General features: G+C 41.6%; 3 protein-coding genes and 2 pseudogenes across 3 annotated transcripts; all 5 read right to left on the bottom strand.

Annotated features, from left to right (window-relative positions):
* Positions 1 to 320: 320 nt before the first annotated feature.
* Positions 321 to 1366, bottom strand: LOC115743172. Its single transcript, XM_030677843.2, has 2 exons — positions 971 to 1366; positions 321 to 525 (listed from the first exon to the last, which is right to left on the bottom strand). Exons 1-2 carry the CDS (start codon positions 1290 to 1292, stop codon positions 509 to 511), a joined length of 339 nt encoding a protein of 112 aa, XP_030533703.1. The 5' UTR covers positions 1293 to 1366; the 3' UTR covers positions 321 to 508.
* A 777-nt stretch (positions 1367 to 2143) lies between these two features.
* LOC115743224 lies at positions 2144 to 4535 on the bottom strand (annotated as a pseudogene).
* A 601-nt stretch (positions 4536 to 5136) lies between these two features.
* Positions 5137 to 8940, bottom strand: LOC115743216 (serine/threonine-protein kinase SAPK3-like). The gene is made up of 10 exons (XM_030677937.2): positions 8725 to 8940; positions 8388 to 8519; positions 7754 to 7828; positions 7423 to 7524; positions 7259 to 7312; positions 7034 to 7126; positions 6854 to 6946; positions 6059 to 6163; positions 5851 to 5949; positions 5137 to 5653 (listed from the first exon to the last, which is right to left on the bottom strand). Exons 2-10 carry the CDS (start codon positions 8508 to 8510, stop codon positions 5393 to 5395), a joined length of 1005 nt encoding a protein of 334 aa, XP_030533797.1. The 5' UTR covers positions 8511 to 8519; positions 8725 to 8940; the 3' UTR covers positions 5137 to 5392.
* Positions 8941 to 10042: 1102 nt separating this feature from the next.
* Positions 10043 to 13671, bottom strand: LOC115743218 (phenylcoumaran benzylic ether reductase Betv6-like). Its single transcript, XM_030677942.2, has 5 exons — positions 13477 to 13671; positions 12942 to 13076; positions 11185 to 11422; positions 10663 to 10866; positions 10043 to 10557 (listed from the first exon to the last, which is right to left on the bottom strand). The coding sequence occupies exons 1-5, from the start codon at positions 13657 to 13659 to the stop codon at positions 10391 to 10393; spliced, it is 927 nt and encodes a 308-aa protein (XP_030533802.1). The 5' UTR covers positions 13660 to 13671; the 3' UTR covers positions 10043 to 10390.
* Positions 13672 to 14830: 1159 nt separating this feature from the next.
* On the bottom strand, positions 14831 to 22851 carry LOC115743223 (annotated as a pseudogene).
* Positions 22852 to 25516: the final 2665 nt, after the last annotated feature.

Raw genomic sequence — 25516 nt, 5'->3', positions numbered from 1 at the left:
TCTTTCTTTCCGTCAGTATTTGCTTTAAGGGGTGCCTTTCTTGCCCAGGAAACAAAGAAGAATACTTTGCCTCCGCTTATTTTGCGAAACAAAAAATTATAAAATTCACCGATTATTATCGCTTAAAATATTTAAAAAAATAATTCATTATCTGTAATGATTTAAATAAAAATAATAATAAAAATAAAAATTCGCTCATCCATTTTTATAGGTAATATAAACGATGATTTTCTAAAAAAGTTTTTAAACCATTCATTTTTCGCAAAGTAAACAAATCGTTTGTCACAGGAGGTGGAATTTGTGAGCTTACGATCACGAGATGTAATTGCCTGCCTATGGAAGGTGGAAAGATAAGAGCATGGTCGACGGATTGCAACATTTGTATGAACCACCTTTATTTATTTGATCATTCCAAATGGAGTACACAAGTGTCATCTCTCTTTGTGCTCCATTACAACCGTTTATGCCCAATCCATCCGATGCAGAGGGGAGGGTGTTCGTAGATCTTTCATGGAATGGTAATGCCTGCAAGGTTGCAATCAGATAATGCACCAGGAAAATATAAAGTGAGATTCAATCAGTAAGAAAGAAGGAAAATGATTTTATACAGATGAAATTGATTTTTTTTTTTTTTCTCAATCGAAGTCCTTGTATTGTACACAGTTCATAGAACTAGCTGGTCCATCCAATTTTCATAGTATTTAACATTGGGGCCTGCCTATGCAACATCCTTAATTTCCCCGACCTAATTCCGTCGGAAACCCTAACGAAAGTTGGGCGAATTAGGATTCACTTTGTCATAATGAGAATTTTGGGGACTTCAGTTGACAAAGAACGGCTTAGAAGATGATGATTTTTTTTTTTTTTTGGAATGATTAGGAAGTACTGTTCTAGATGAATTCATTAACCGTGAAGAATAAAAAAGAAGAAGTTGCAGTTAGATTAGAGGGTCAAAGATAGAACTCTTTACTTCCGCACTTGAAGTTGGGAGGGATCTTCCTCCCGCAGCCCTCGGCGAGCTTCTTGGCCCGGTTGACGTCGATCATCGCGGCCACCTCCGGCGTGACCAACGGGCACACGCACTCAGCGTGGGCGACCCGAACGAGGGCGCAGCATGCAGCTGAGGGCGGCTGGCCCATCGCGACAGCCATGCATGTGCTGATCCCCTTTCTTATCTCGTCTTGGCACTGGCTTGGACTCACCCCCTGACCCCATGCCCCATTGATTGAAACCAGCCAGAGCAAGAACGCCAAGACCCACGAGACATTAGTCACATTACCAGTACCCTTCATGTTTCAACACTTCTCTCTCTCTCTCTCTCTCTCTCTCTCTCTCTCTCTCTCTCTCTTTTTGTTTGAGCCCCTATTGTTTTTCATTTGGCCCATGTATTTATAATGCTCCAAAGAGAATATGCTCAAAGGGATAAGGAAGAGAGGCTTCATTAGTGGAATGGCCACTAAGCATTTTGTATCATGAAGTGCGGAAGAAGATAAAAGAGGCTTCACCAACTCTCCAGCACTCGTGTAAACAGATCAAGACGATTGGAACTACCCCATGAGGAAGCCAGATTCTTCGTTGTTGGGAGTTGCATTTGTCAACCTTCGAAGCAATTCCTATGTTGGTAAACTCTATCCAGTGTAGGAATGAATTGAAACTTTGCACAATATGGTGTGTGAATTGCCCAGCACTCGGCGGCGCACTTGCTTAAGTAGCTAATGTCCAGCAAGCAATGTATACTTTCGCCTAACACGGAACTTCCATGAGATTACTGTACTATGGCTGTTCGAGACATTCTCTCACTTTCAGAGCGATAGTGTCAAACCAGCATTCTTGGAGAGTTTGCTCCGCGGTTTCTCTCGTGTCAATCTAGTTACACAAAGAGGGGAAAAGAAATCCCATTGTCATGATAGAATTTCCATCCCGCAAGGTGTGATATGGTCGCACCACGACCTTTACCTAAAAGTTTTCACAGTACACTGAAAAATAGCCCCACAACAAAGTAACTTAAGAAGGCAGGCACAGCAACAAATCCACATAATATCATTGTCTTCTATCACAATCTGAAATGCACATGCCATGAATGACCGACAGGAGCAACCACCCAGGAATTTGGAGGAGGCAATGACTTAATTTACTTACTATTCTAGTTGATGATAGAAATTACCAACTGCAGTTTGGACAATCGGACAAACTGATCAAGGTATTGATCCACAGTGGTGTAATTGACATCTGGGTACAGTTCAGAAGCCTCAACCACAAATGGCGGCTTGAATTCGAAGTTGGTCTGATCTCCTCTCACTATAACAGAGGGATGCAACGACAATGTCCAACTGCACTGTCGTGTTGCCTCTGAAACGAGGAGAGACAATTAGACCAATTATATTTGATGCTCAACATCAGAAAAAAAAAAAAGGCCACACCTCAACTAATAAGAACTTCCTGAGAAAGTTTCATCATACATGTTTTTAGAAATATTCTGGAGATATCTGACCTTTCAGAACATGGTTCCCGGAAACATAAGTCATCTCCAGGGTCTTCTTGATCTTTCTCTCCCACATAGACACGAGATCTTTAAGTGAGTAGACATTTGCAGGAGGCTTGACGTACAGAATTTCGTTCAAGGTTCTCGGATCATCTACAGCTTTCATAGTGAAGGTGCCAATGTCCTCCTCATTAAATAGCACTGCACGGGAAGCATTTTCGAATCAGTCCGACAAGTATGTCGAAGAGCCACTAATCTCCGTAGAGCTGCTTTTCAAGTCACGTTCAAGTTATACTTGTGATCGAAGAAAGAGAGGAAGTCAATCGTCGGTTCCCCCATAGTCACGAAGGCAACCCCCGCCTCACAAAGATTGGGTCTTCCCTACTGCCGGCAGGACCTCGTAGACTTTCTCATATTCAATAGACAAATGACAGATGCATTCCCTCTTCCAAATGTCAAAAGATGACTGCTCGAGGTTATCATCAAAGTGTAGATGACCTTCCAAACTGGGAATATGCTGCGCATGCTCCATTTGCAAAGGAAAGGATGCACTTTGATATCATCAAATCAGTCACCTAAAGGACAATCTGGAATTGTAGCTCAAGCTTATTCTGGAATTGATCCTCCATATCCCACCAATGCCAATGATTTGAAGGTACATATAGAAAAATCTCAACCAAATAAAATCTGCATTCTGAAGAACTGCTCTTACTTTTTGCGTTTCCATTCCCCTAAGATGACAACTTTATCTTGAGGGGGAGCTGTGGCACCTGGCCGACACAAATCTGCGAGGTGGTAACCTGCAAAACAGTTATTTCACACATAGGTATAGGGGATTCCCTTAGCCTCAGCAATCCGGAGGGTTTTGGCCCTCATATATGGCTGAATGGTTAAAGCACCCAGCTCATAATTGGCGAATTCGTAGGTTCAATTCCTACTGGATGCGCGCCAATGGATCATATTAGAGCTCTTCAACAAGTTCATAACATATGCACTCTTTGCTGGCTCCACAGCACTTGTGCAATCCACATCAGTCTCGGACTCAGATGGCAAGAATCTCTGCTAGGCACAAAATCAAAATCAGAAGAGGCCTTTCTATAAGAGCCCATTAAAAAACACCAGAGCAAATTCCTAGCCAAAGAATTTAACCCACTGAACTTTCTGAGACTAAACTCTGTAGAATCCTCAAGAGGATGAGAACAACCTTGATATTCCCAGCTTCTTTAATGGCAGCAATAATCCTGGTTCGGGTCTTGAACAGTTCCGTGCCAAACAGTTTATATCACCACAACAACCTTGCTTTATTGCCTTCAATAGACTCTCCTGATTGTATACCTCTCCCTACGACACAAAACCAACAGGCGCACAGATCAGAACGATCATTAAGATTCCCCACGAACATCAAGAGACTCTGTCTTTAGCAACCTGAAGATTAACAGAGAAGGATAAACAGACATCTCGCAGATTTCTGAAACTTTAATACCTTGCCGCAGGCTAAAAAGTGATATACAAGCTTAGATAATCTTACCGTTGAACATGCCTAGAGGCAGGCGGTATCTTCATGCCTGTCGAATCGTTCCCAGATCCCAGACCGAGTTTCTGGCATGATACCACTTTGCATCAGTTTGTGCCCGGCGGTAGCACCGATGCTGGTATTTGCAGACTCAATTCCGTGAAAACTGCTCGTAGTCCACGATTCCAGAATTCAAGGCGACTTGCGACGTCGAGGAAGGCGAATCTCACGGAATTTACTCTCCAACTCCTCGATTTCTCCGAGGCGAACAGGCAAAACCAGATTGTGATTGTGAAATACGAGAATTAGTCGCACACACGTGTCACTCACGTGGACTAGATTGACGCCGGAGCTCTTGAACCGGCCGAGGATCCTGGCTTTGCGAGGGTCGGAGGCGGAGGACTCTCTCACTAGAGCGAAGGTAAGGTGACCGGACTTGCCACTCGCCTCTATGACGAACTTTCCGATGTATCTGGTGACTCCGCTGACCAGTATCCTGCTCTTCCCGGCCATCGGAGAAGCTTTCCCAGCGACGTAGCTCTCTTCCCCAACTGTCAATTCCGTTAAAGGTCAGAGAGAGAGGACGAGCGGGAGATTTCCAGTTTCTGTTAGAGAAGTGCAACGCAAAATCGAAGGTCAGACTCTCCGAATGTTTAGGCTGACTTGAGTGACGTGGCGAATAAGATTTTTGTTCGTGATGCGCAAGGACGAGAAGCGAAACGACAATGACTTTCTACGAAACAAAGCGATCCATGTGAGGACTTTATGGTAACTTCGACCCGGATTGTCGTCGTTTCGACAAATTTACGATCAGATACGAATAAATTGTAACAGAAGGCTGCTTGATCGCAGGCTTCTCTGTGCTGAAGCAAGGTTCTTCATTTACTGAAGTGATGATCTCCGACAAGGTTTTGAAACAATTCCTTCAGAAACTCGATGCACTTTGCTTCGGCCAGTAGTGTCCGGCATGGCGTGCGCACCAGCACTTCGATGCAAAATATGACTAATGGTTGTCAGAGACATTCTTTTACCACTCGTCCCGATGAGCGCCAACCCGAGACTCCTAAAGAGAGATTCGGGAGATGGGCACGTCCACCGCACGAGTTCTACTATCGGAAAGAGATGTGCGCTATGGCCGAGATGGAGTCGAAAGCAACACATTTCACAAGACAGGAAGAGAAGTCATATTGAAAAAGAGTTCTTGCCGGCAAAGGATTGGAGATTCACTCCATTTTTCACAGTGTCTTAGTTTATTCACTCTTGAGAAACAGCATACCTTATGTCTTTCTCTCTTTTTTTTCCTTCGTCTTTTAATTTTATTTTGCAGCTGCATAAGGCTTGGTTCTTTACATACTTGAGGTTGTGCTATCAATTCAATACGGCTGTTCATGCGGGGGCTAAAAATCACCGCTGACATCGATTTCGGATTCTAGATCGGCTTCTTCATCAGGGTCGGGTTCTGAGGCTGCACCCGCCCCGGCAGCTGTATGTCCTTGCCCCGGCGTCCGCGCCTCTTGTATGATCTGCATTATTTCTTCCTCGCTCTGAACGGGTTGGTCCCGCTCTGATTCGTAGTTCGATTTCTCGCCTTCGATCAACTCCTTTGGTAAGTTCTTCAGGAACCAAGGGTGCTGTTTTGTCTCTGGGAGAGTGATCCTCTTCAATGAAGAAATGGAAGAAGAGTGTCAATATCAATTACTAATTATAAGAACTATTTTTCAGTTCCCATGACTATTTCCTTTATATAATCGAAGTTAATCACTTCTTCAGAGTGGAACACTAGAGAAACTTAACTTTGGTTTTAGCAAAAAAGTTCCCTAGCAAATGAAGGAATGAACAATAGTGATAGGGTTACCTCGGCAGGATTGGCGACAAATATGCGAGAAAGCAGGTGCCTGCAATCTGCAGAAACGTGCACATAGTCTGGTATGGAGTAATGGACAGTCATTATTCTCTGTAAAAGAACAGCGGAGAGTCAATACCCGTGAAAATCGATACGTCTTATTTCTCCAATGGGACAACGGAACACCTTCTACTTCACTTAAGGCGCAGAGCAAACTCACGTCGATGGTCTTCCGGAAATTCCTAGGATCGCCGGGATCCTCGAACGGGTATGCTCCAACCAGCATCACATATAGTGTCACCCCGCAAGACCAAACATCTGCAATCTATTGAAAAGAGGCAGCCAGCGGCTAGTGTTATCACACAAAGAGGACGACTCGATTATTTTACGGACTCAGCAGGACCCCATTTTCAGGTATGGTCATACGTGTCTCTCGCATTCAGCTACGGTCAAGCAAGAAAGACTATCATTTCGTATGATTGCGATGGACTATGTAGAAAATGAAGAAGCCACAGAAGCGCGTAGAAATGAAAGGACACGAGTGAAACAAGAAGAAACAGAACATTCCCAATGAAACAACTAATATGGGATTGTTAGACTTAATCATTAGCAGTTATGGATAGGACATGGTCGGGATTCATTCCTGGACAAGACTGAGTTTAACTATTTGCAATTAGTTATGCATATCTTGTGACCATTAGGCTCTGAGTTGGACCTGACTGATTCAATGCCTATCGGACGGGGAGTTCATATTACTGACGACGTAAGAGCTTTATTTTGCAGTCAATTACGAGCTACCTGACGACACTCCTTTCTAACCATTCTAAAATCAAAACTTTAGTGTTTGTAGCTTTAGTTATTTTCACATATCCCTGGGAAATCTGACAGGATGAATGATGCCCTAGTACATGTTATGCGCATGATGCCCTAGTACATGTTATGCGCATACCAGAATTTTTAGAGAAGCACCTCCCTCTGAAACAATTAAAAACTGGGAAAATAATATTGTACAAACCTTGCCATCATACTTCTTTCTCGACAGAACTTCTGGAGCAATGTACGCCGGCGTTCCAACCGTGGATTTGGGTTGAGAATGCAACAGACCGGACTGTAGTTTACATACACAAGCAATCACAGGCGAATATGAGGAGGAGAAACAAAGATTAGCAAGAAGTTGGCAAAAAGATGACCGGACCTTTGAGTAACCAAAGTCGCATATCTTGAGACGAGGCATCGGACTTCCATCGAGTAGAGTGTTCTCCAGTTTAAGGTCCCGATGACAAATTTCCTGCAATGAACATAAGAAACTACAGGAGAAAAATCCATTGTGACTTTGGAAGAGAGAAGCATCTATGCTTTGATTAGACAATTAAAACCAAGAACGAGGGAAAAAGAGCAGAGCAATGATGCAGAATCAAACCATGGTATGACAATAGCTGACTCCGGATATAAGCTGCTGAAAGAAAAATCTTGCCTGTCACATGAAAGAATAAAGATGCAAACATAAGTGATGGAACCCTCTTTTGGACCAAATTGATTCGGATGAAGCCCGTTTTGTGCTCAAAAGGACCAGGCAGCACAAACCTCATCTTCGCTAAAACGACCTGCAGCGCATATCCTCTCGAAAAGCTCTCCACCAGCCGCATATTCCATGACGATAGCCAAATGAGTAGGGGTCAACAGGACCTGTATTGAACATCCAAAGCACTTGCACATTTTAGCCTCTTTCTAGAAGCAGAAGTTCAGTAGATTTGGCTCCTAAAGTTAGTTCAGCCAAGCCTATTTCGCTAGGAACATATGCATAAAGCACTTGGCTGCTCGGGAAGAGATCGGATTATCGCCCCGCCTTTTCCAAGACTCAAATTAGTGCATGAAAACACAGCAATGTGACCAGAATGGAAACTTAAATCACTACCTCCTTAAATCTGACAATGTTTGGATGCCTCAAGGATCTGTGGTTGATGATCTCCCTCTGGACTTTCTCATCAATCTGATAACAAAACTATTAGTCATGGCATGTATCTGGTAAAATGACACGGAGGAACTCAAGCAAATAAGCTAGTATCTCAGATGAAATTTACAAGAATGATATTGTAGTAACTAAACCGAGGTCTTAACAATCAATCACTCCCTAATCTAATAAAAGATCCGGCTTGCGATTTTCTTCATTAAGCTAAGATGCAGACATCACAATTGCCTTGAAAGCTAGAGAAATACGAAGTAATCTGTTCAATGGCCATAATACCAAGAAAAGAGTACCGCCGATTAAAGTTGCCGAGCCTGCTCATAGAAGCAAAACAAAAACTTAAGTTCTATACAGAACGCTGATCAGCATGGAATTTTGGGTTCCCCCACACCCTATAGAGAAAGCCTACCCTTAGCTGAGCACACAACGATTCCCTAAAGGTGCCTTAGATTCACTGTCAATGCAACCATTATCGGCGGTTCATCAATAGACAGAGATCTCCTCGAACCGGTGTCGCGGAATTAACACACGATCAAGTAGAGCGAGAAACTGTTGTCTACAAGAGGAATGAGAAAAATTCAACCTTGCTTCCCCTCTCTATGGACTTGACAGCAAGAAGCTCCTTTGTCTTCCTATCTCTCACCAACCTCGCCACTCCGAAATTCCCAGAGCCGAGCTCCTTCAATGGCTCATAACGCTCTTCCATTCTCCGCACTCCCACTCACCAAATCCAAGCACACCACCTCAGCTGAAACTTCACTGACCATCAAGCATAAACAATAATCACTTCTAACATCCCAACGAATAAGTGAAACACTAAACAACAGAACCCAAGAAAGACACGATCATATGAGAACAAACAACAAAACTCATGAAGATTTTTGTTAGAGATGAGCTTAACGAAAAAGAGAGATTCTCACCAGCTCAACCCAAGAAAAGGAGGAAGACCTGGTCTTCCGGATGTCTCTCGGACTTGAACTGTGCACAAACGCAGAAGGCTTCCAAGAACCTTCACTGGTTTGAGTACAACTGGTGGCTCAAGACATTTTCTATGGGGAAGAAAGGGTCGTGAAAAAACGTAATGAAGAAGAGAGAGACAGAGACAGAGACAGATAAACGAAGCTGAAGAGGTCTACGTATGAAGATGATCTTCAATAACAAAGAGATTTCAGGGACACGTTTGACATTATAATACTGGACTGACACAGACAATATACCAACATTTTCTCTCCAGGACAAGATAAGGTACTGAAAATCTTTAAATTTGTCATAGAAGTTTAATTTAGTCTCAACTTAAAAAAAAACGCAATTAGGTCCTAAAACTTATCAAGTCAGCGCAATTAAGTCTATTAAGGAATTAATGGAATTGATTGTACTTTTTAAAAGTTTTAGGATATGATTATACTTTTGTAATAAGTTTTAGGACTTTCAGCATATTTTTTTAAAAAATAATATAACTTAATTACATTTTCATAATAAATTTTAGAAAACAAATACATTTAAATAGACTCATTTACGAATAATCCTAGATGTAAATCTTAATTCAACTCTCATATGAATGTTGCGTAAGAAAAGCAACAAAAACAAAATGAACCGCCCGCATATCGCTGTCAACGACTCTATTTAGTCCAAGTCAACAATATTAGTTAAATATTCATATTTAATACCCTGCCGACGCCAGTTCAATGAACTATTCGAGGCACGCTGATGACGCTCCTCCTCTGTGCGGGCGTCCAGGAGACTAGGCAATGCCGGCATCAAATTTTTTCCACCTGCGGAATATCTCATTTTAAGTAATCTAGAGTTCTTTTCAAGGCCCTCGTATTTTTCGAATTTGTACTTTTTCCAAAGTAATTTTTTTAGTAGATTTATGACGACACTTTTTATTTAAGATAGTTTTTATTTATGTGCCGTAATAATTTGCGCCTGCACCACCATCGAGAAAAGAAGACCCGCAATGTTTGCACGTCGACGAGCTCGTCCATTTCCGAGGTCTTTGGATATCTAAGGGCGGTTATTTTCCAAACCTTTCATTAGCAAGATACAAAACTTGATCCAACAGCCAAAAGTATATGAAAGATCTACACGTTAAAACGACGACAGTTGATCATGATCACAAAATCGGACAAATCCACTCGTGGATCGCATGAGCTAAGGATTTTATCAAATGGACATTAGTCCCTCTTCTTAGCACGAATATAGAGCAATGCTACAGAAAAAGTCTCCCAAATTACCTCTTGACAATTGATATTCGTATACATAGTAGGAGAAAGCTAATACAGATTGGGAAAGGGGTTCTAGGGGAAATGATGCTTGATATGTCTTTAACTCTTTTCTCGTTTGAACCCAAATTGAAACCACATACTTATCTTTGGTCTAAAACCAGGAAACCACGTATGGCATCGGGCATCAGGAGCGCTCCAATTCAATACCCACACCGAGGATGTGGAACGTATAACATACGAAAATGGAGAAAGACAAACATGGGGAGCGACCTTTCACACTCAGATCCTGAGAAGCAAAATCCAATATTACTCGTGTTCTAAGCTGATGTGAGAAATTACCCTGCACACTCAGCTTCAAGAATCAGATGATCTGATCAAGATACTGATCCACGGCGGTGTATTTGACATCGGGGTAGAGCTCGGAAGCTTCCACTCCGAACGATGGCTCAATCTCGACGTTGGCTTGGCCTCCTTTCACAAAAACAGAATGGGATATGGCCAACATCAGATTGAGTGGAAATGCCGCCTCTGCAACATGAGTGGACAAGTAGGCCGATCAACGTCAGAAGCTTTAAATCTTGGAGAGAAAAGAGAATTTCAAGCGCTTAAATCTAATAGCAATGCATCCCTGACCTTGAATGTTCTTCAGAACCTGCTCCTCTGGAACATAAACCCTCTCCAGGGTCTTGCCGATCTTTCTCTCCCACAAATACACGAGATCATTAATCGAGTAGGTGTTGGCAGGAGGTTTGATGTACAGAAGTTTGTTTAGGGTCCTCGGATCATCCACAGCTTTGATGGTATAGGTGCCGATGTCAATCTCCCTGTTAAACACCGCTGTATATGTATATGGACGGGGAAAATTTTGGAATGTGGCTTAATAAATATATCACAGAGCCATTGATCTTCCTAGAGTGACTTTCGGCTCGCATTTAAGGAAGAATTCTCCCGGTAAGTAGATTCATCAGACAATTGGCAGACAAATGCATCCATATGTTCTTTTCTCAAGCAATTACATAAAGACGACCTTCGTAGTGTGGTGACCAGGCAGTATTGTGCCAAAATAACCCACATCACTTTCATATCATCAGTTAGTCACAGAAGGTGAAGACTCCTGGATGTCAAAGACCCAACATCTCCAGAATTGCTTCTTACCTTTTGTATTTCCATCCCCTAAGATGACAACTTTATCTCTAGGGGGAGCTGTAACCCCGGGCTGTGCCAATGTTGGGAGGAACCAACCTGCAAAAGAGTTAGAAGACACATAGGTATAAGGGATTCCCTCGGCCTCAACAAGGCGGCGGATCTTGGCCTTGATAGCAAACATAGCTTTTGCTGGCTCCACAGCATGGACACAATCCACATCACGTCCAAACTCTGAAGGCAAGAATCTCTAAAAGGAAAATAATCAAATCAGAAGAAACATTTTTATTAGAAAGGAATAAAAAAAAAAATAAAGCATATTCCCCTTATCCAATAACTTATTTTTTGACCAATAAATAAATAAACTTATATGAGTCCTAGCAACAAAAAAAAAAAAAAATCCGATATGAGACTGAATTTCATGTTTTTTTTTAAATATCTTACGACAACAGAGTGACAAAAAACAGATTATAAGTCAATCAACAATTTCAGCAATTAAGCAAATTCAATCCCAAGCGCTGTTAGAAAAATAGAAGAACTAGGACAACAGCCAGATAACTTTGTCAATTATATAACATCCAAACATGCTACTTGCTTGGACACTTTCTTAGGTAGTAAAACATCAGGTAAGTCCCTTGCCTTCTGTGAGCCTGCTGAGTTCCACTCATCATTGACAGCCAACCACCCAAAGCAGCAACAACAACATCTAAGTACTACATCAGTAGATGGGGTCGGGTAAGATAGACATATTTGCAACAGTGATAATACTAATACATATTTACAACAGTGATAATACTACTGAAAAAGACCATTTCAATGGTTAACTAGTTCATGTTTCCCACCTATTCAAGATCGAAGAGCTGGCTAGGCATTTATAATCCACATTGAGTGCTTGAAACTTTTTAGTTTTTTGGCTGACTGAGAGGAAAACCAACCACACAGGTTCTGGATAAACAAAGCCTCCTTGTGTGGGCAGCCCAATATCCATACGAGGATCGTGAGAGGGGAGGAAACAAGTTTGAGGTCGAAGAACCTTTTTGTGTGTGAAGATGTAAATCTCTGAGTAAATACATACGCACATTTATGGATGCATGTAGATGGTGCATTGTGCATCCATGATGACAGAAGCCCACACTGTGCTATACTTGGATTTGAAATAGTCATCGTCGAATTTCACTGATGAATTCTACAGAAAGTCATGACCATTTCAGATGAAAAAAGAAGTTAACTCTATAGATAAAATAAGTCAATCCATCCCACTTCATCAAAGCGAACCTCACAAGGAGAACAAGGTGCACTTACTGCTAGAAATAATGAGATTGATTTTCTTTCAATCTCCAAGAAAAATCCTAGTTGAATTTTGATTCCTATTCCAACTAAGGGCAGTGGCATGTGGTGGTTGTGTACAGGGGATTCTTCAACTTGTCAAAAGAAAGAAGGAGTTTAGTCACCCATGGAAGCTCCTTCTTCGTTGCTGCAAGTGCACTTGGTCAGAGAAGAAAACTTAGAAAGGGAAAGTCAATTTTGGACTTCTTGCTGATTGGGTTACAGAAACAAGAGAAATCAAAATCCTACTTTGTGTTGGACAAGTTTGCACGACGCTTTCCTTTCTCCTCCTCGTATATTTGTGCCCTTACAGTTCCAAAGTTTCTATTTAGGTTCCGAGGCTTATGCGAGAAGAAAAGAATTAAGCTAACACAACCTAAATCATCAGTCAAATACTAAAGGAACAATAGTAACTAGGACGAAATCATTAGAAACAGCACCACCTTGATATTCCCGGCTGCTTTGACGGCGGCAACGATCTTGTCTTGGTCCTCTAGTTGTTCTATCCCAACAGTAGAGATTACCACATCAACCTGCTTAATCGCATTCAGTAGACTCTCTTGATCGTATATGTCTCCCTGAGAATCAAATAACCAACGAACATGAATAAACAATCGATAAAAGTCGGCAATCGTCAACAAGATTTGTCTCCACGGCAAAGGGGAGCTACGTAGCTATAGCTATCTCATAAACAGCTATAGCATACGGATGTTTCTATGAGATTTGTCTGGAAATGTGCTCGCTCTGATCAACATGCGAAGCTGAGAAGACAATGCGTCGGCCAGTGTGAAAAATGAGAGGGACGTGATTTCTGATTTCACCAATTCTCTAGAGATTGGGATAACAGTCAACTCCGATTCTACTGCTAAAGAAATTTCTGAGAACGACAAACAAGATTGACGGCAGGCGACGCTCCGATTTCCCGAAGCAGAACCAAATGTGGGAAAGGAACATAATCGCGCGGGAATAGCTACTCACATGAACAAGATCGACGCCTAAGCTCTTGAAACCTTCGACGATGTTGGCCTTGGCGGGGTTGGAGAGAGTGGACTCCCTCACGAGAGCGAAGGTAGGGTGACCGGACTTAGCACTCGCTTCCACGATGAACTTTCCGATATATCCAGTGCCTCCGATCACCAGGACCTTGCTCTTCTCGGCCATCTCGGATGGTTTTTACGGCGGCGGCGGCGTGGTTTTTCCCGGCGAACTTGCTCGGTCTCGTGCTGAGACTGTTGGCGGGCTTCGAGATGAATCGTCGTTTTATCCTTGATTCCAGAGGGCATAATTGTCTTTTTATGGTGAAAAAAAAACAAACTTAGCGAAATAAGACAAACTTAACTTACCAAAAATAAGAAAATCCAAATTTGAATCCACTTTTTAGATTTTAAGTTATCATAATTTTGAAGTGCCAGAGATTCTATTAAATTTTATATTATGATCCACTATGTTTTACAATGATTTTTTTATGCAATTTTTTTCTTCTAGTCGGAATTTTTCATGTAACTGAGAATGCAGAAATTGAAATCACTTTTCAGGTTTCCTTTATGATATGAAAATATAAATAAAAAAAGCATGAAAGGGCAATGCACTACGTGCAGCATATACGGTCCAGAATAGATCAAGCATAGTAGATCATTGTGACAATATGATGTAAGCATATATATACCACGCAAAATTAATAATAATCTAATGTTATTAGAAAGCTAATATGAATTTTTCTGTTTTGTTAGATTGATTCAATGATGAGAGTCCTTACAAAATTAATAATAATCTAATATCGTGAGGTAGTCATCAATCGGTTGAAACTGGTTATTCTTTAAGCTTACCCTTAATCACCTGGCAACAGAAATTTCATCTTTGCTGACTTATTTTAAAAAAAAAAAACAATAATCTGCTCACTGAACCTTAAGTTTCAATTCTGAGGAGATTTTCAAAGACATGTTAAGAATTTGATTTTACAAATACCTCCCAAGTTGGAGCTTCTACCGACTAGGACCTTGCAAGCTACGAATGGCGAGCATGTTGTCGAAACGCGCATCAACTCTGGTATGATTTTATTAGCTCCGCTACGAGAATGGAAAAAGGAAAATCTACACTTTCCAACCGGTTTATTTGTTGCTTCTCTAATCAAGTAATTCTACTTTCAATTTGTCTAATCAAGTCTTCTATGGTTTGAGGGGTGAAGGGTTTGACCCAAATTTGGACTAAGGCTTTTGGCATGACAACCCATAACCCTCGTCTTCTTTCTTTAATTTAGCTAGCCCTAAACCCATAGCAACTCCAGAAGAGGAGTAACTTGTCCAAGCACAGCACAGATGAGCACATATTCAGTATTCATAGTATGTGTGTCCTTATCCTTGGGGGTTGTACATGCCATGAGATGACACACTAGGATCCTGAGAAGCAGAGAACTACACTATTTATGATTCCAAGCTGACGTGAGATATCAAATCACCGAGTACAGTAAGTTTTGATAATCAGAGAAATTGATCAAGGTACTCATCCACGGCGGTGTACTTGACGTCGGGGTAGAGCTCCGAAGCTTCCACTCCAAACGATGGCTCAATCTCGGAATTGGTTTGGTCTCCTTTCACGAAAACAGAATGGGATATGGCCAACATCAGATCGGCTGGAGGTTCCGCATCTGCAATATGAATGGACAAGTAGACCGATCGGCGTCGAAAGCTTTAAATCTTGGAGAGAATAGAAATTATTTCCACCTGCTTAAATCTAATAGTAACGCATCCTCTGACCTTGAATGATCTTCAGAACTTGCTCCTCGGGAATACAAGCCCTCTCCAGGGTCTTGCCGATCTTTTTCTCCCACAAGGACGCGAGATCATTCATCGAGTAGGTTTTGGCAGGAGGTCTGATGTACAGAATTTTGTTCAAGGTCCTCGGATCATCCACAGCTTTGATGGTAGGTGCCGATGTCATCCTCCTTGTTAAACACCACTGTATATTAACGGGGAGAATCTTAGAATTTGGCAAACAAATATATCACAGAACGTTTGATCTTCCTAGAGTTTACTTTAGGCTTGCAGTTAAAGAACTCTCTCGATAAATGGATTCATCACAGACAAATGCATCCATATGTTCTTTTCTCGACCAGATACATAGAGATAACATTCTTAATGTGCTGACCAGGCGGTATGGTGCCAAGATAACCAACATCACTTTCATATCATTTATTAGTCTCCGGAAGTGAAGTCTAATGGATGTAAAAGGCCCAACATCTCCAGATGGGGAGTTGCATGGAATTCTCAAGCTTCAAGAATTGCCCTCACTCTGATCACTAACCTGATTAAATCGTAAAAGTTGTACAGAAAAATCCCAACGGATCAGAATGCGTATTTCAACGAATTGCTTCTTACCTTTTGCATTACCATCCCCTAAGATGACAACTTTATCTCTAGGGGGAGCTGTAGCCCCGGGCTGCGCCGATGTTGAATGGTGCCACCCTGCAAGAATTTACAAGACATGTAGTTATACGGGATTCCCTCCGCCTCAATAAGGCAGCGGATGTTGGTATAGAAAGCCGCATAAAATGATCTTGCTGGCTTCACAGCATGGGCACGATCCACATCATTTCCAAACACTGAAGGCAAGAATCTCTAAAATGAAAAATAATCACATCAGAAATAACATTTCCATTGGAAAGCAACCAAATTTAAAGCACATTGCCCTTATCCAACAAACTTATAAGAGTTCCGGCAAAATAAAACAAAACAAACTCATACGAGACTGAATTTCATGTTTTTTCAATATGTTACTATAACAGAGTAAAAAATGATCACACATGGATCAATAAATTTAACAATAAAGCAAATTATACCCCAAGTTTGCTATTAAAAAAATAGAAGAAATGAAAAGTGAAGATTTAGATTTTAGGCAGCAGCCAGATGACTCTCTCAAGTATAAAATATGCAAACATGCTGCTTGCTTGGACACTTTCACAAGTGATAAAATATCAGGTTAGTTCATTGCCTTTTCGGAGCATGCGGAGTTCCACTCATTGTTGATCGTCAACCTTCCAAAGCAACAGTAATTACTACCTAAGTACTATCCGAGCTAGCGGGAGTTGGTAACATATATGCAACATTAATGCTCCTGGAAAGACAATTTCAAAGTTAAACTAGTTCATGTTTCCTGCAGATTCATGATCGAAGAGCTGGGATACATGTCCACAGTCCATATTGAGTGCTCGAAACTCCTTATGTTTTTTCGCTGACCTATGGGAAACGCAAACACACAGGTTCTGGATAAATAAAGCCTCCGGGAGTATGTGGGCAGCGCAATATCCACACTGTGCTATACTTGGATGTGAAATGGTCATTCTCGAATTTCACCGATGACTTCTACACAAAGTCATGACCATTTAAGATGGAAAAAGAAGTGAAGTGTCCAGATAAATAAGTCAATGCATCCCACTTCATCAAAGCAAAGCTCACAAGAAGAATGTGATGCACTTATACCAGAAGAAAAGAATTAAGCTAACAGAACCTGTACCACCCGTCAATTGCTAAACGACCAATGATTAAAAGGGCAACATTGTTAGAAACAGCACCACCTTTATATTTCCTACTGTAGCAATGGCAGCAACAATCATGTATTGGATCTGTAGTGGTGTCTCAACGGTAGAGATTACCACATCAACCTGCTTAATCGCATTCAATAGAGTATCTGGATCGTTTACGTCTCCCTGAGAATCAAATGACCAAGAGCATGAATAAACAATCAATGAAGTCAGCAATCATCAACAAATCCTGTTTTGGCAGTGGAAAGACTAAGAAAAGGAGAAATTCATAATCCGATGAAGATAAAACCACAATACCTTATCAAACAAGAAGAAATACTACGGGAAATAAAATTACAAGCTACTATCCACAGAATTCTCGTTCATAACATTGCCTACCGATCTTCAAAAGGTTGTAACTGTTAGATATATTAGGAGTAGGGTTTTTCCTTTAGTATATGTATTTACTTTTATACCCTTCTTTGTATGTATATATTATATCGGCCTTGTGCCTAATTGTAATTTATGCATTCCATTATTCACTTCTCCAAATCTAACATGGTATCGTAGCTAGGGTTTGCTTTCTTGTGAGTACTATACACTAATCAACGACTACGGCGATCCCGCTCGCCGGTGAGTGGGCTGGGGGTTCGGGGGCAACGTCCCCGATAAAAATTGGGGGTTCGGGGGCAGCGCCCCCGAGAAATTTTTTTTCGGTCGCCTTCTTCATTGCGCCTTCGTTTTTCATGCCGGCCACGTTGTCTTCATCGGTATAGCTTCGCGATTGTCCGACTTTGTCTCGCCCGATCTTCTTCGTCTTTCACCTTGTTCTTGCGACCGATCTCGGGTTCTATCTTCTTCACTCATATATATATTTGCTTCCACCTTGATTTAGTGATCTCGGAATTAATGGCTGATAGTGATCGGATTGATCGCATTGATGTTAAGTTGGATGGCTCTAATTACGTTATTTGGAAACCCTCGGTGATGGCTGCTCTTGTTTATCGTGATTTATATGAGCATGTTGATGGTACTCGTTCTTGTCCTACATCTTTGTCCAATACTACCGACCCTAAACTTAGTACTGATCGGATTACGCAACGCGAATCTGAAATTAGGGCTTGGCATGTTGCTGATCGGAAAGCATGGGCCATATTATTTGGTTCTATTAGCCCCGATCTTCGCCCCCAATTTACTCGGATTGTTGGTGCAAAACAGTTATGGGATCAAATTGCTGAGATGTTTACGCAAACAGGTTCCGTTCGTGTTTATTAGCTTATGCAGGAACTTCGTCGTGCCACTCGGGGCACGCGATCAATTCGTGAATTTTATAATTATATGACATCTCTTTGGTCTCAACTTGATGTATTGGCTCGTCCAGCATGTCCCACGTGTGCTGGTTGCGTTACTTGTGCTGCATTTAAACTTGAAGATCAGAACAAGAATCGTCTTTACGAATTCTTGATGCAACTTTCACCAGAATTTGAGGGAGTTCGGAGTCAGATTCTCTATCATTATCCCGCACCATCTCTTTCGGATGCGATCAAAGAACTTCAGCCTGAGGAAACTAGACGACGAATTCTTGGTGCTCCTCCATCTGTAGATCCCTCTGCAAATCGGGCCACCCCACGGCTCGATTTCCGGTCCGGCCCCTCTCGCCGTGGTGTTCAATCTGTCTCCTCTCAACGTGGTTTTCAATCCGGCTATTCTCGGCGTAGTTCTCAACGTGGTTCTCGGCGTAGTACTGTGCGTGGCTCCCGGCGTGCCTCTTCTCAGAGAGGTTCACGTTTTTATTGTAACTTCTGTAAACAAAATGGACATACCGAGGATCGATGCTTTCGGAAGATGCGTGATCTTCCCGATGCAACCTCACGCTCCGTTGCACCTGTCTCTTCTCCATCCGCTGATCGTGCCACTCCATCCTCATCTTTAGATGATCGTCTTGCTAATATTGAGGCTCGGCTTTCTCGTTTAGCTCAGCTTCATCTTGGTTCTTCCGGTGTATCCTCTACTATTGCTACTGCATTTCCTGCGCAATCCTCAAGTGATAGTTCTTCTTGGATTCTTGACTCTGGGGCCGCTCATCACATGACCGCCTCTGCTCATCATCTCACTCAAGAGACTACACTCAAAAATCCACAAGGGTTCTTTACAGCTGATGGATCCTCTATTATCGCTACTATGCAAGGCCATCTTACTATCCCTGGCAGCTTTAATGTGCCTAATGTGTTGCATATACCGAACTTAGCCTTGAATCTTTTATCCGTTGGACAACTTGCTGATATGGGTTATATAGTGACATTTACTGTTGATTCTTGTGTTGTACAGGATCGTACGAGTGGCCGGACGATTGGCGGGGGTAGTAGACATGGAGGATTATATACGATGCAGCATCTCCAGCTTCCCTCACCTCAACATGTTCTCGCTATCTTCGACCTTGACTGTTGGCACCAGCGTTTGGGTCATATATCCGCTTCTCGTTTGTCTTTTCAAGGTCGAGAGGTGTACTTGGGCCTATTTCATCTACTGTTATGCGTCCTTGTACTAGTTGTCCTTTAGCTAAACAATCTGCACCTCATTTTCCTATTAGTTCTTCTGTTTCCGCTTCTTGTTTTGATTTAGTACATTCGGACGTTTGGGGTCCCGCCCCCCAAATTTCTAAAAGTGGCTTCAAGTATTACGTATCGTTTATTGATGATTATTCTCGTTATACCTGGGTTTATTTCATGCGCTCTCGTGATGAATTTCTCTCTATATATAAAAACTTTACATCCATGATCTCTACTCAATTCTCTAAAACTATTAAAGTTTTTCGTTCTGATTCGGGTGGGGAATATCTTTCTACTGCTTTTCGTTCTTTCTTAACTTCTCGGGGAACCTTACCTTAGTTGTCCCGTCCCGGTGTTCCTGCTCAAAATGGTCTTGCTGAGTGAAAACATCGTCATCTTCTAGATACTACTCGTGCTCTCTTGTTGTCCAATTCTGTTCCTACTGAATTTTGGGCCGAAGCACTTTCTACTGCTGTCTATCTCATAAATCGACTTCCTTCTCTTGTCCTCTCCAAAGCCACCCCTTACCAACGTCTTTTCTCGAAACCACCCACTTATCACCAACTTCGTGTTTTTGGCTGTACGTGTTATGTGCTTCTTCCACCGCATGAGCATACCAAACTCTCTGCACGGTCGGTTCGGTGTGCTTTCTTAGGCTATAGCACAGAACATAAAGGCTACGGGTGCTATGATCCTTCTTCACGGCGTATTTGTATCTCTCGTAGTGTTCAATTCTTTGAGCACCTACCGTTCTTTTCTGCTACCCTACTTCTTCACAATCAGCCCCATATATTTTTATGGATTTTCCTCTTGATTCATCTCTTGTTCCTCCTATTATATCTTCTCCGTTAGATCCAGTGCCACCACCTTCTCCCGTTATGCCTCCTTCCTCGTCTACTTCACTCGCCACTTCGACGCCTCTTGACGATTCTCGCCCCCCTTCCCCTCGGCGGAATCCTCTGCGAGATCGCCGTCCTCCAGCTAGGTACGTGGCTGCTACAAGTTATTCTGATGAGTTTGGTTCCTTTATGGCTGCTGTCCATACTTTACAGGAACCATCTCATTATCGTATGGCCGTACAACATGCCGAATGGCGTGATGCTATGTCCGAGGAATTGTCCGCTCTTGAACGCACCGGTACGTGGGATCTTGTGCCTCTTCCACCAGGAAAATCCTTGATATCTTGTCGTTGGATCTATAAAATCAAGACTCACTCTGATGGTAGTATTAAGCGCTATAAAGCGCGTCTTGTTGCACGTGGTTTTGATCGGGAGTATGGGATTGATTATGAGGAGACCTTTGCTCATGTTGCCAAAATGGCTTCTGTTCGTACTCTTCTTGCGATCGCATCTATTCGTAATTGGCCTCTTTTTTAGCTTGATGTGAAGAATGCTTTTCTTCATGGGGTCCTTCATGAGGAACTCTATATGCAGCCACCTCCTGGTCTAGCTCATTCTCCCGGTCGGGTTTGTCGTCTTCGTCGAGCCCTTTATGGTCTCAAACAGGCTCCTCGAGCTTGGTTTGAACGTTTTGCAGATGTTGTTCGGTCAGCTGGTTTTGTTCGGAGTGAGAATGATCATGCTATGTTCACCCACACTTCTCCTTCTGGTTGTACTATTCTACTACTCTATGTTGATGATATGATTATTATTGGGGATGACTATGCTCATATTGCTTATACTAAGCAACATCTTCACCGTCAGTTTGCTATGAAGGATCTAGGTTTCTTACGTTATTTTCTCGGTATTGAGGTTGCTCGCAATCGACGTGGTATTCTTCTCTCCCAACAGAAGTACATTGCTGACATTCTAGCTCGTGCTGAGTTGTCCGATACTCATCTTGCGGCTACTCCCGTTGAACTTCATTTACAGCTTCGTCCGGATGATGGTGAGCCTTTGTCCGATGTTACTCGCTACCGGGCTCTTGTTGGCAGTCTTGTCTATCTTACGACTACTCGTCCCGATATCGCCTATGCTGTTCACCTTGTCACTCAATTTGTAGCGGCTCCTCGTACAGTTCATTATGCTGCTGTACTCCGCATTCTGCGATATCTTCGTGGTACTCTGACACGCTCAGCTTTTCTCCCATCAACTTCCTCGCTTGCTCTTCGTGCTTACTCTGATGCTAATTGGGCTTCGGATGTTACCGACCGCAAGTCCATTACGGGATTTTGTGTCTTTCTGGGTGATTCTCTAATTTCTTGGCGTGCTAAGAAACAACCTGTCGTGTCTCGCTCTTCTACTAAATCCGAGTATCGTGCTATGGCCGACACTACGATTGAGATTATTTGGCTTCGACGTCTCCTTGCCGATCTTGGTGTTGCCTCCTCTAATCCCATTCCTCTTCATTGTGACAATAAGAGTGCTATTCACATTGCTACAAATCCGGTCTTTCATGAGCGTACCAAGCACATCGACATTGATTGTCATATCACGCGTCATCGGCTCCAAGCACGTATCATTTCTCTTCCCTTTGTAGCTTCTGCAGCCCAAATTGTCGACTTATTCACCAAATCTCTTACATCACAACGATTTGCTACTCTTCTTTCCAAACTCTCATTGGTTGACCCACCTTGAGTTTGAGGGGGGGTGTTAGATATATTAGGAGTAGGGTTTTTCCTTTAGTATATGTATTTACTTTTATACCCTTCTTTGTATGTATATTTATATCGGCCTTGTGCCTAATTATAATTTATGCATTCCATTATTCACTTCTCCAAATCTAACAGTAACGAGGTATCTAAACACGGCATCTGAATGACAGGTCAACTGCAGCTACGTAGCTGTAGCTGTCTCATAAAAATCTAAAGCATATGGAAGTTTCTATAAGATTTGTCCCAAAATGTGCTTGTCCGAATGACCATGCGAAGCTGAGATGATTCGCCGCCAACATAAAAAGACAAGATATCAGAAAAGAGAAAGAGCAACACCAAATCGTAACGTGACTCCATCAACTCGATCTAGTGAGAGATTGAGACGAAAATCAACTCCGATTTTACTGCTGAAGGCATTTCTCAGAACGACGGGCAAGATTAAATGGTGGGTGTTGCTTCAATTCTTCGAAGAAGAACCAGATGCAGGAAACGAACGCAATCGCACGGGAATAACTACTCACATGAACTAAATGGATGCCTAAGCTGTTGAAACCTTGGACGAGGTTGAAAGGAGGTGACCGCCCCATGAGAGCGAAGGTAGGGTGACCGGACTTAGCGCTCGCTTCCACGACGAACTTTCCGATGAGCGCAGTGACTCCGATCACCAGGACCTTGCTCTTCTCAGCCATCTCGGAGGGTTTTCACGGCGGAGTCGTGGTTTTTCCCGGCGAGCTTGCTCGGTCTATGCGGTGACTGTGCTCGAACTGTTTGTGAGAAAGGGAGAGCGCGCGCAAAAATGCGGGGTTCGACATGGAGCCATTTGTTTTGTTTTTTTTTTTGGTTCCTGAAGGGCATTATTGTCTTTTCAGCGAATTGATTTTTCTTCATCTCATCCTTCGCTGGAAAAAGAGTAGGTGAAATTAATTTTTTATTACATTTATTCTAAACTATTTTTTTATCAAAAAATCTCAAATTAATATACTCGTACCACATTACTTCAAACCAACTTTCAATATCACAAAAAATTCCAAATGGGCATCCCTACGACAATCAAAAAAGTTTAGGTAAAATTTAGACAAATGTGAATGAGTGTAACAATATAGGATTTTTTCATGACACAAAAATTAAATTTTGGTAAATATAATACGGATTACCTGGTTTGAGATTTTCTATCGTGTTAGTCCTAGGAAAAAAAAGGAAAAAGAACATCAAATATGAAGTACTTTTAATAATGATGTTGTCCTATTTGAGAGATTTTATTCATATTTTTGCGACATAAGAAAAACTTAAATTACCAAAGATAAGTAAATTCAAATGTAAGTTGGGATGGTGTCAGAGATTTAAGTAATCCTAATTTTGAAGGTTTAGATTTAATGTAATTTGTTTTCTCAATTGATATTGTACTATATAGATTACTTTACAAATAATTCATAAGTTCTAGAAGAGAGGAGAGGAAATTTCTTAGATTGATTCAGTCATTAAATAGTGAGCATGATGCAAGTAAATTAGGCATATATAATGATAATCTCTTTATCATTAAATGTGAAAGATTCAATGTTAAGATCATCCATTTGAAATTCAAATAACATATCGTTGGGTGTGTTTGTTTGGCTAAAAAGGATTTCTTGAAATTCGTTTATTATCACATGTATGGTTATCGAAAATTATGAATCTGACGATAAAGGAAAACATCCACACTTAAAAAAAACGAGGAAATTTTCTCTACCCTCAAGAGAGGAAATCATTTTCAAGTTAATAACTAGACAAGAATTGAAAATGATTTTAATGTAAAACATTTTCCCCGTTAGAAAGTTTGAAAAAAAAAATGGTTTTCCGAATATCATTTTTCAGGAAAAGGGAATTCATTTTCCGTTAAGCATGCATATTTTCTTTTTACAGTAAATGATTTTTTCAATGGCAAGTTATTTTCAGCAAACCAACCGCATTAAAGTACAAAAAATTCTTCAAAAAAAATGCACTCTTAGTTTGTGAAGTCAACACGGTATTGCACAAAACCGCCTCATCGGTTTCTCGACAAAAAAAGGACACGAGAGTCCACGCCCACGGTGGGCGGTATGCAGAGTAGGGAATGATTCATTTAGTTAGACCAGTATCGGATGGAAACATATGAACTTGGTCGAGCATTTGCACCATTTCTCTTCTGGTTTGTTACACATGTCACGGCCCAACAAAATTCTCCTACAAGGATGGCCGTGACTCGTGCCACGAACTAGGCCATGGACCAAGCATAGTGGCCCAGGAGCAAACCCGACATGCCCGAGCCCGAGAGATGGAGAGGAAGGAGGCGAAGACCAGGCGCCGATAAGGGCCGCCCCGCTAGGGACCGGGCGGGAACGGCCCTCGCCCAACGTTGGCGAGGATGACCCTTGCTTGAAGCAAGTGGAGGTCAAGGCCAAAGAGAAAAAATGAAAACATAAAAAAATTCAAAAAAATATTAAAATATTATTATTAATTGCCCAAATCAGCGTGCCGGCAATATCACGTAAGACTGTCCACATCCAAATCAGTAATTTCCGACCAATAGGACTAAATTGACAAAAGGTGAAAATGTTTAAATATTACCACAAAATTGCTAAGTTAGATAACACGTGACAATTAATGGGTATACCAGTTTGGGATTTTCACCCTCTATTTACTACAGGTATATTGATTTGAGGTTTTTCATGATATTAACTTAATTTTACGAAAATTAATAGATGACAAATTTGTCATAGACATATCCATCGGAATTTTTGGTGGCCAAAAAATTAATTTGAGGCAAACTTATCACATGTATATTAATTTGAGATTTTTTATGGTAAAAAAATTAAGTAAATATATCACTAATGTATCAAATTTAACGTAAATTTGTCACAAATTGACTGTTTAAGATTTTTTGTAATCTAAAAATTAATTTAAGATAAATTTATATTAACGTACCAATTTGAGATTTTTGTGTCATTAACCCTAATTTGAGGTTTCACTGCTTTTATAATCAAATCCATTTCAATTTTTCGAATCAAGTCGTCGGGACTCAAGATTCAATCAAGTTTGACCCAAATTTGGAATAGACTTTTGACATGATAGCCCATAAAGCCCTCGTCCTTTTTTTAAGCTTGACCCATAAACCAATTCAACTCCAAAACAGAAGTAACTTCTCCAAGCACCGCATAGAAGCGCACGCATTAAATAGTGACTGTATGTCCTCATATTCAGAGAGGCTGTAAATGCCATGAGAGATGGAGAGGAAGGAGGCAGAAGACCAGACGCCGATAAGGGCCGCCCTCGGTAGGGACCGACGGGAACAGCCCTCGCCCAACGTTGGCGAGGATGACCTTTGCTTGAAGCAAGTGGAGGTCA

The sequence above is a fragment of the Rhodamnia argentea genome, chromosome 3 (assembly GCF_020921035.1).
Source record: "Rhodamnia argentea isolate NSW1041297 chromosome 3, ASM2092103v1, whole genome shotgun sequence".
In the NCBI taxonomy this organism is placed as follows: domain Eukaryota; kingdom Viridiplantae; phylum Streptophyta; class Magnoliopsida; order Myrtales; family Myrtaceae; genus Rhodamnia; species Rhodamnia argentea.
The sequence above is the reverse complement of the archived record's forward strand: the minus strand, read 5'-3'. Positions and strand labels throughout refer to the sequence as shown.

Bases quoted from the DNA above. Each gene is read 5' to 3' on its own strand.
- LOC115743172 (XM_030677843.2), bottom strand. From the start codon at position 1,292: ATGAAGGGTACTGGTAATGTGACTAATGTCTCGTGGGTCTTGGCGTTC.
- LOC115743216 (XM_030677937.2), bottom strand. From the start codon at position 8,510: ATGGAAGAGCGTTATGAGCCATTGAAGGAGCTCGGCTCTGGGAATTTC. The intron at 7,127-7,258 runs GTTTGATTCTGC...TGTTCATTGCAG, and splicing joins TCAGCTATTGTCATACCATG to GAAATTTGTCATCGGGACCT. The intron at 5,654-5,850 runs GTAACCCTATCA...TCTTCATTGAAG, and splicing joins TTGTCGCCAATCCTGCCGAG to AGGATCACTCTCCCAGAGAC.
- LOC115743218 (XM_030677942.2), bottom strand. From the start codon at position 13,659: ATGGCCGAGAAGAGCAAGGTCCTGGTGATCGGAGGCACTGGATATATC. The intron at 13,077-13,476 runs GTGAGTAGCTAT...TTTGATTCTCAG, and splicing joins TAGGCGTCGATCTTGTTCAT to GGAGACATATACGATCAAGA. The intron at 10,867-11,184 runs GTAAGAAGCAAT...ATACATATACAG, and splicing joins AGGGGATGGAAATACAAAAG to CGGTGTTTAACAGGGAGATT.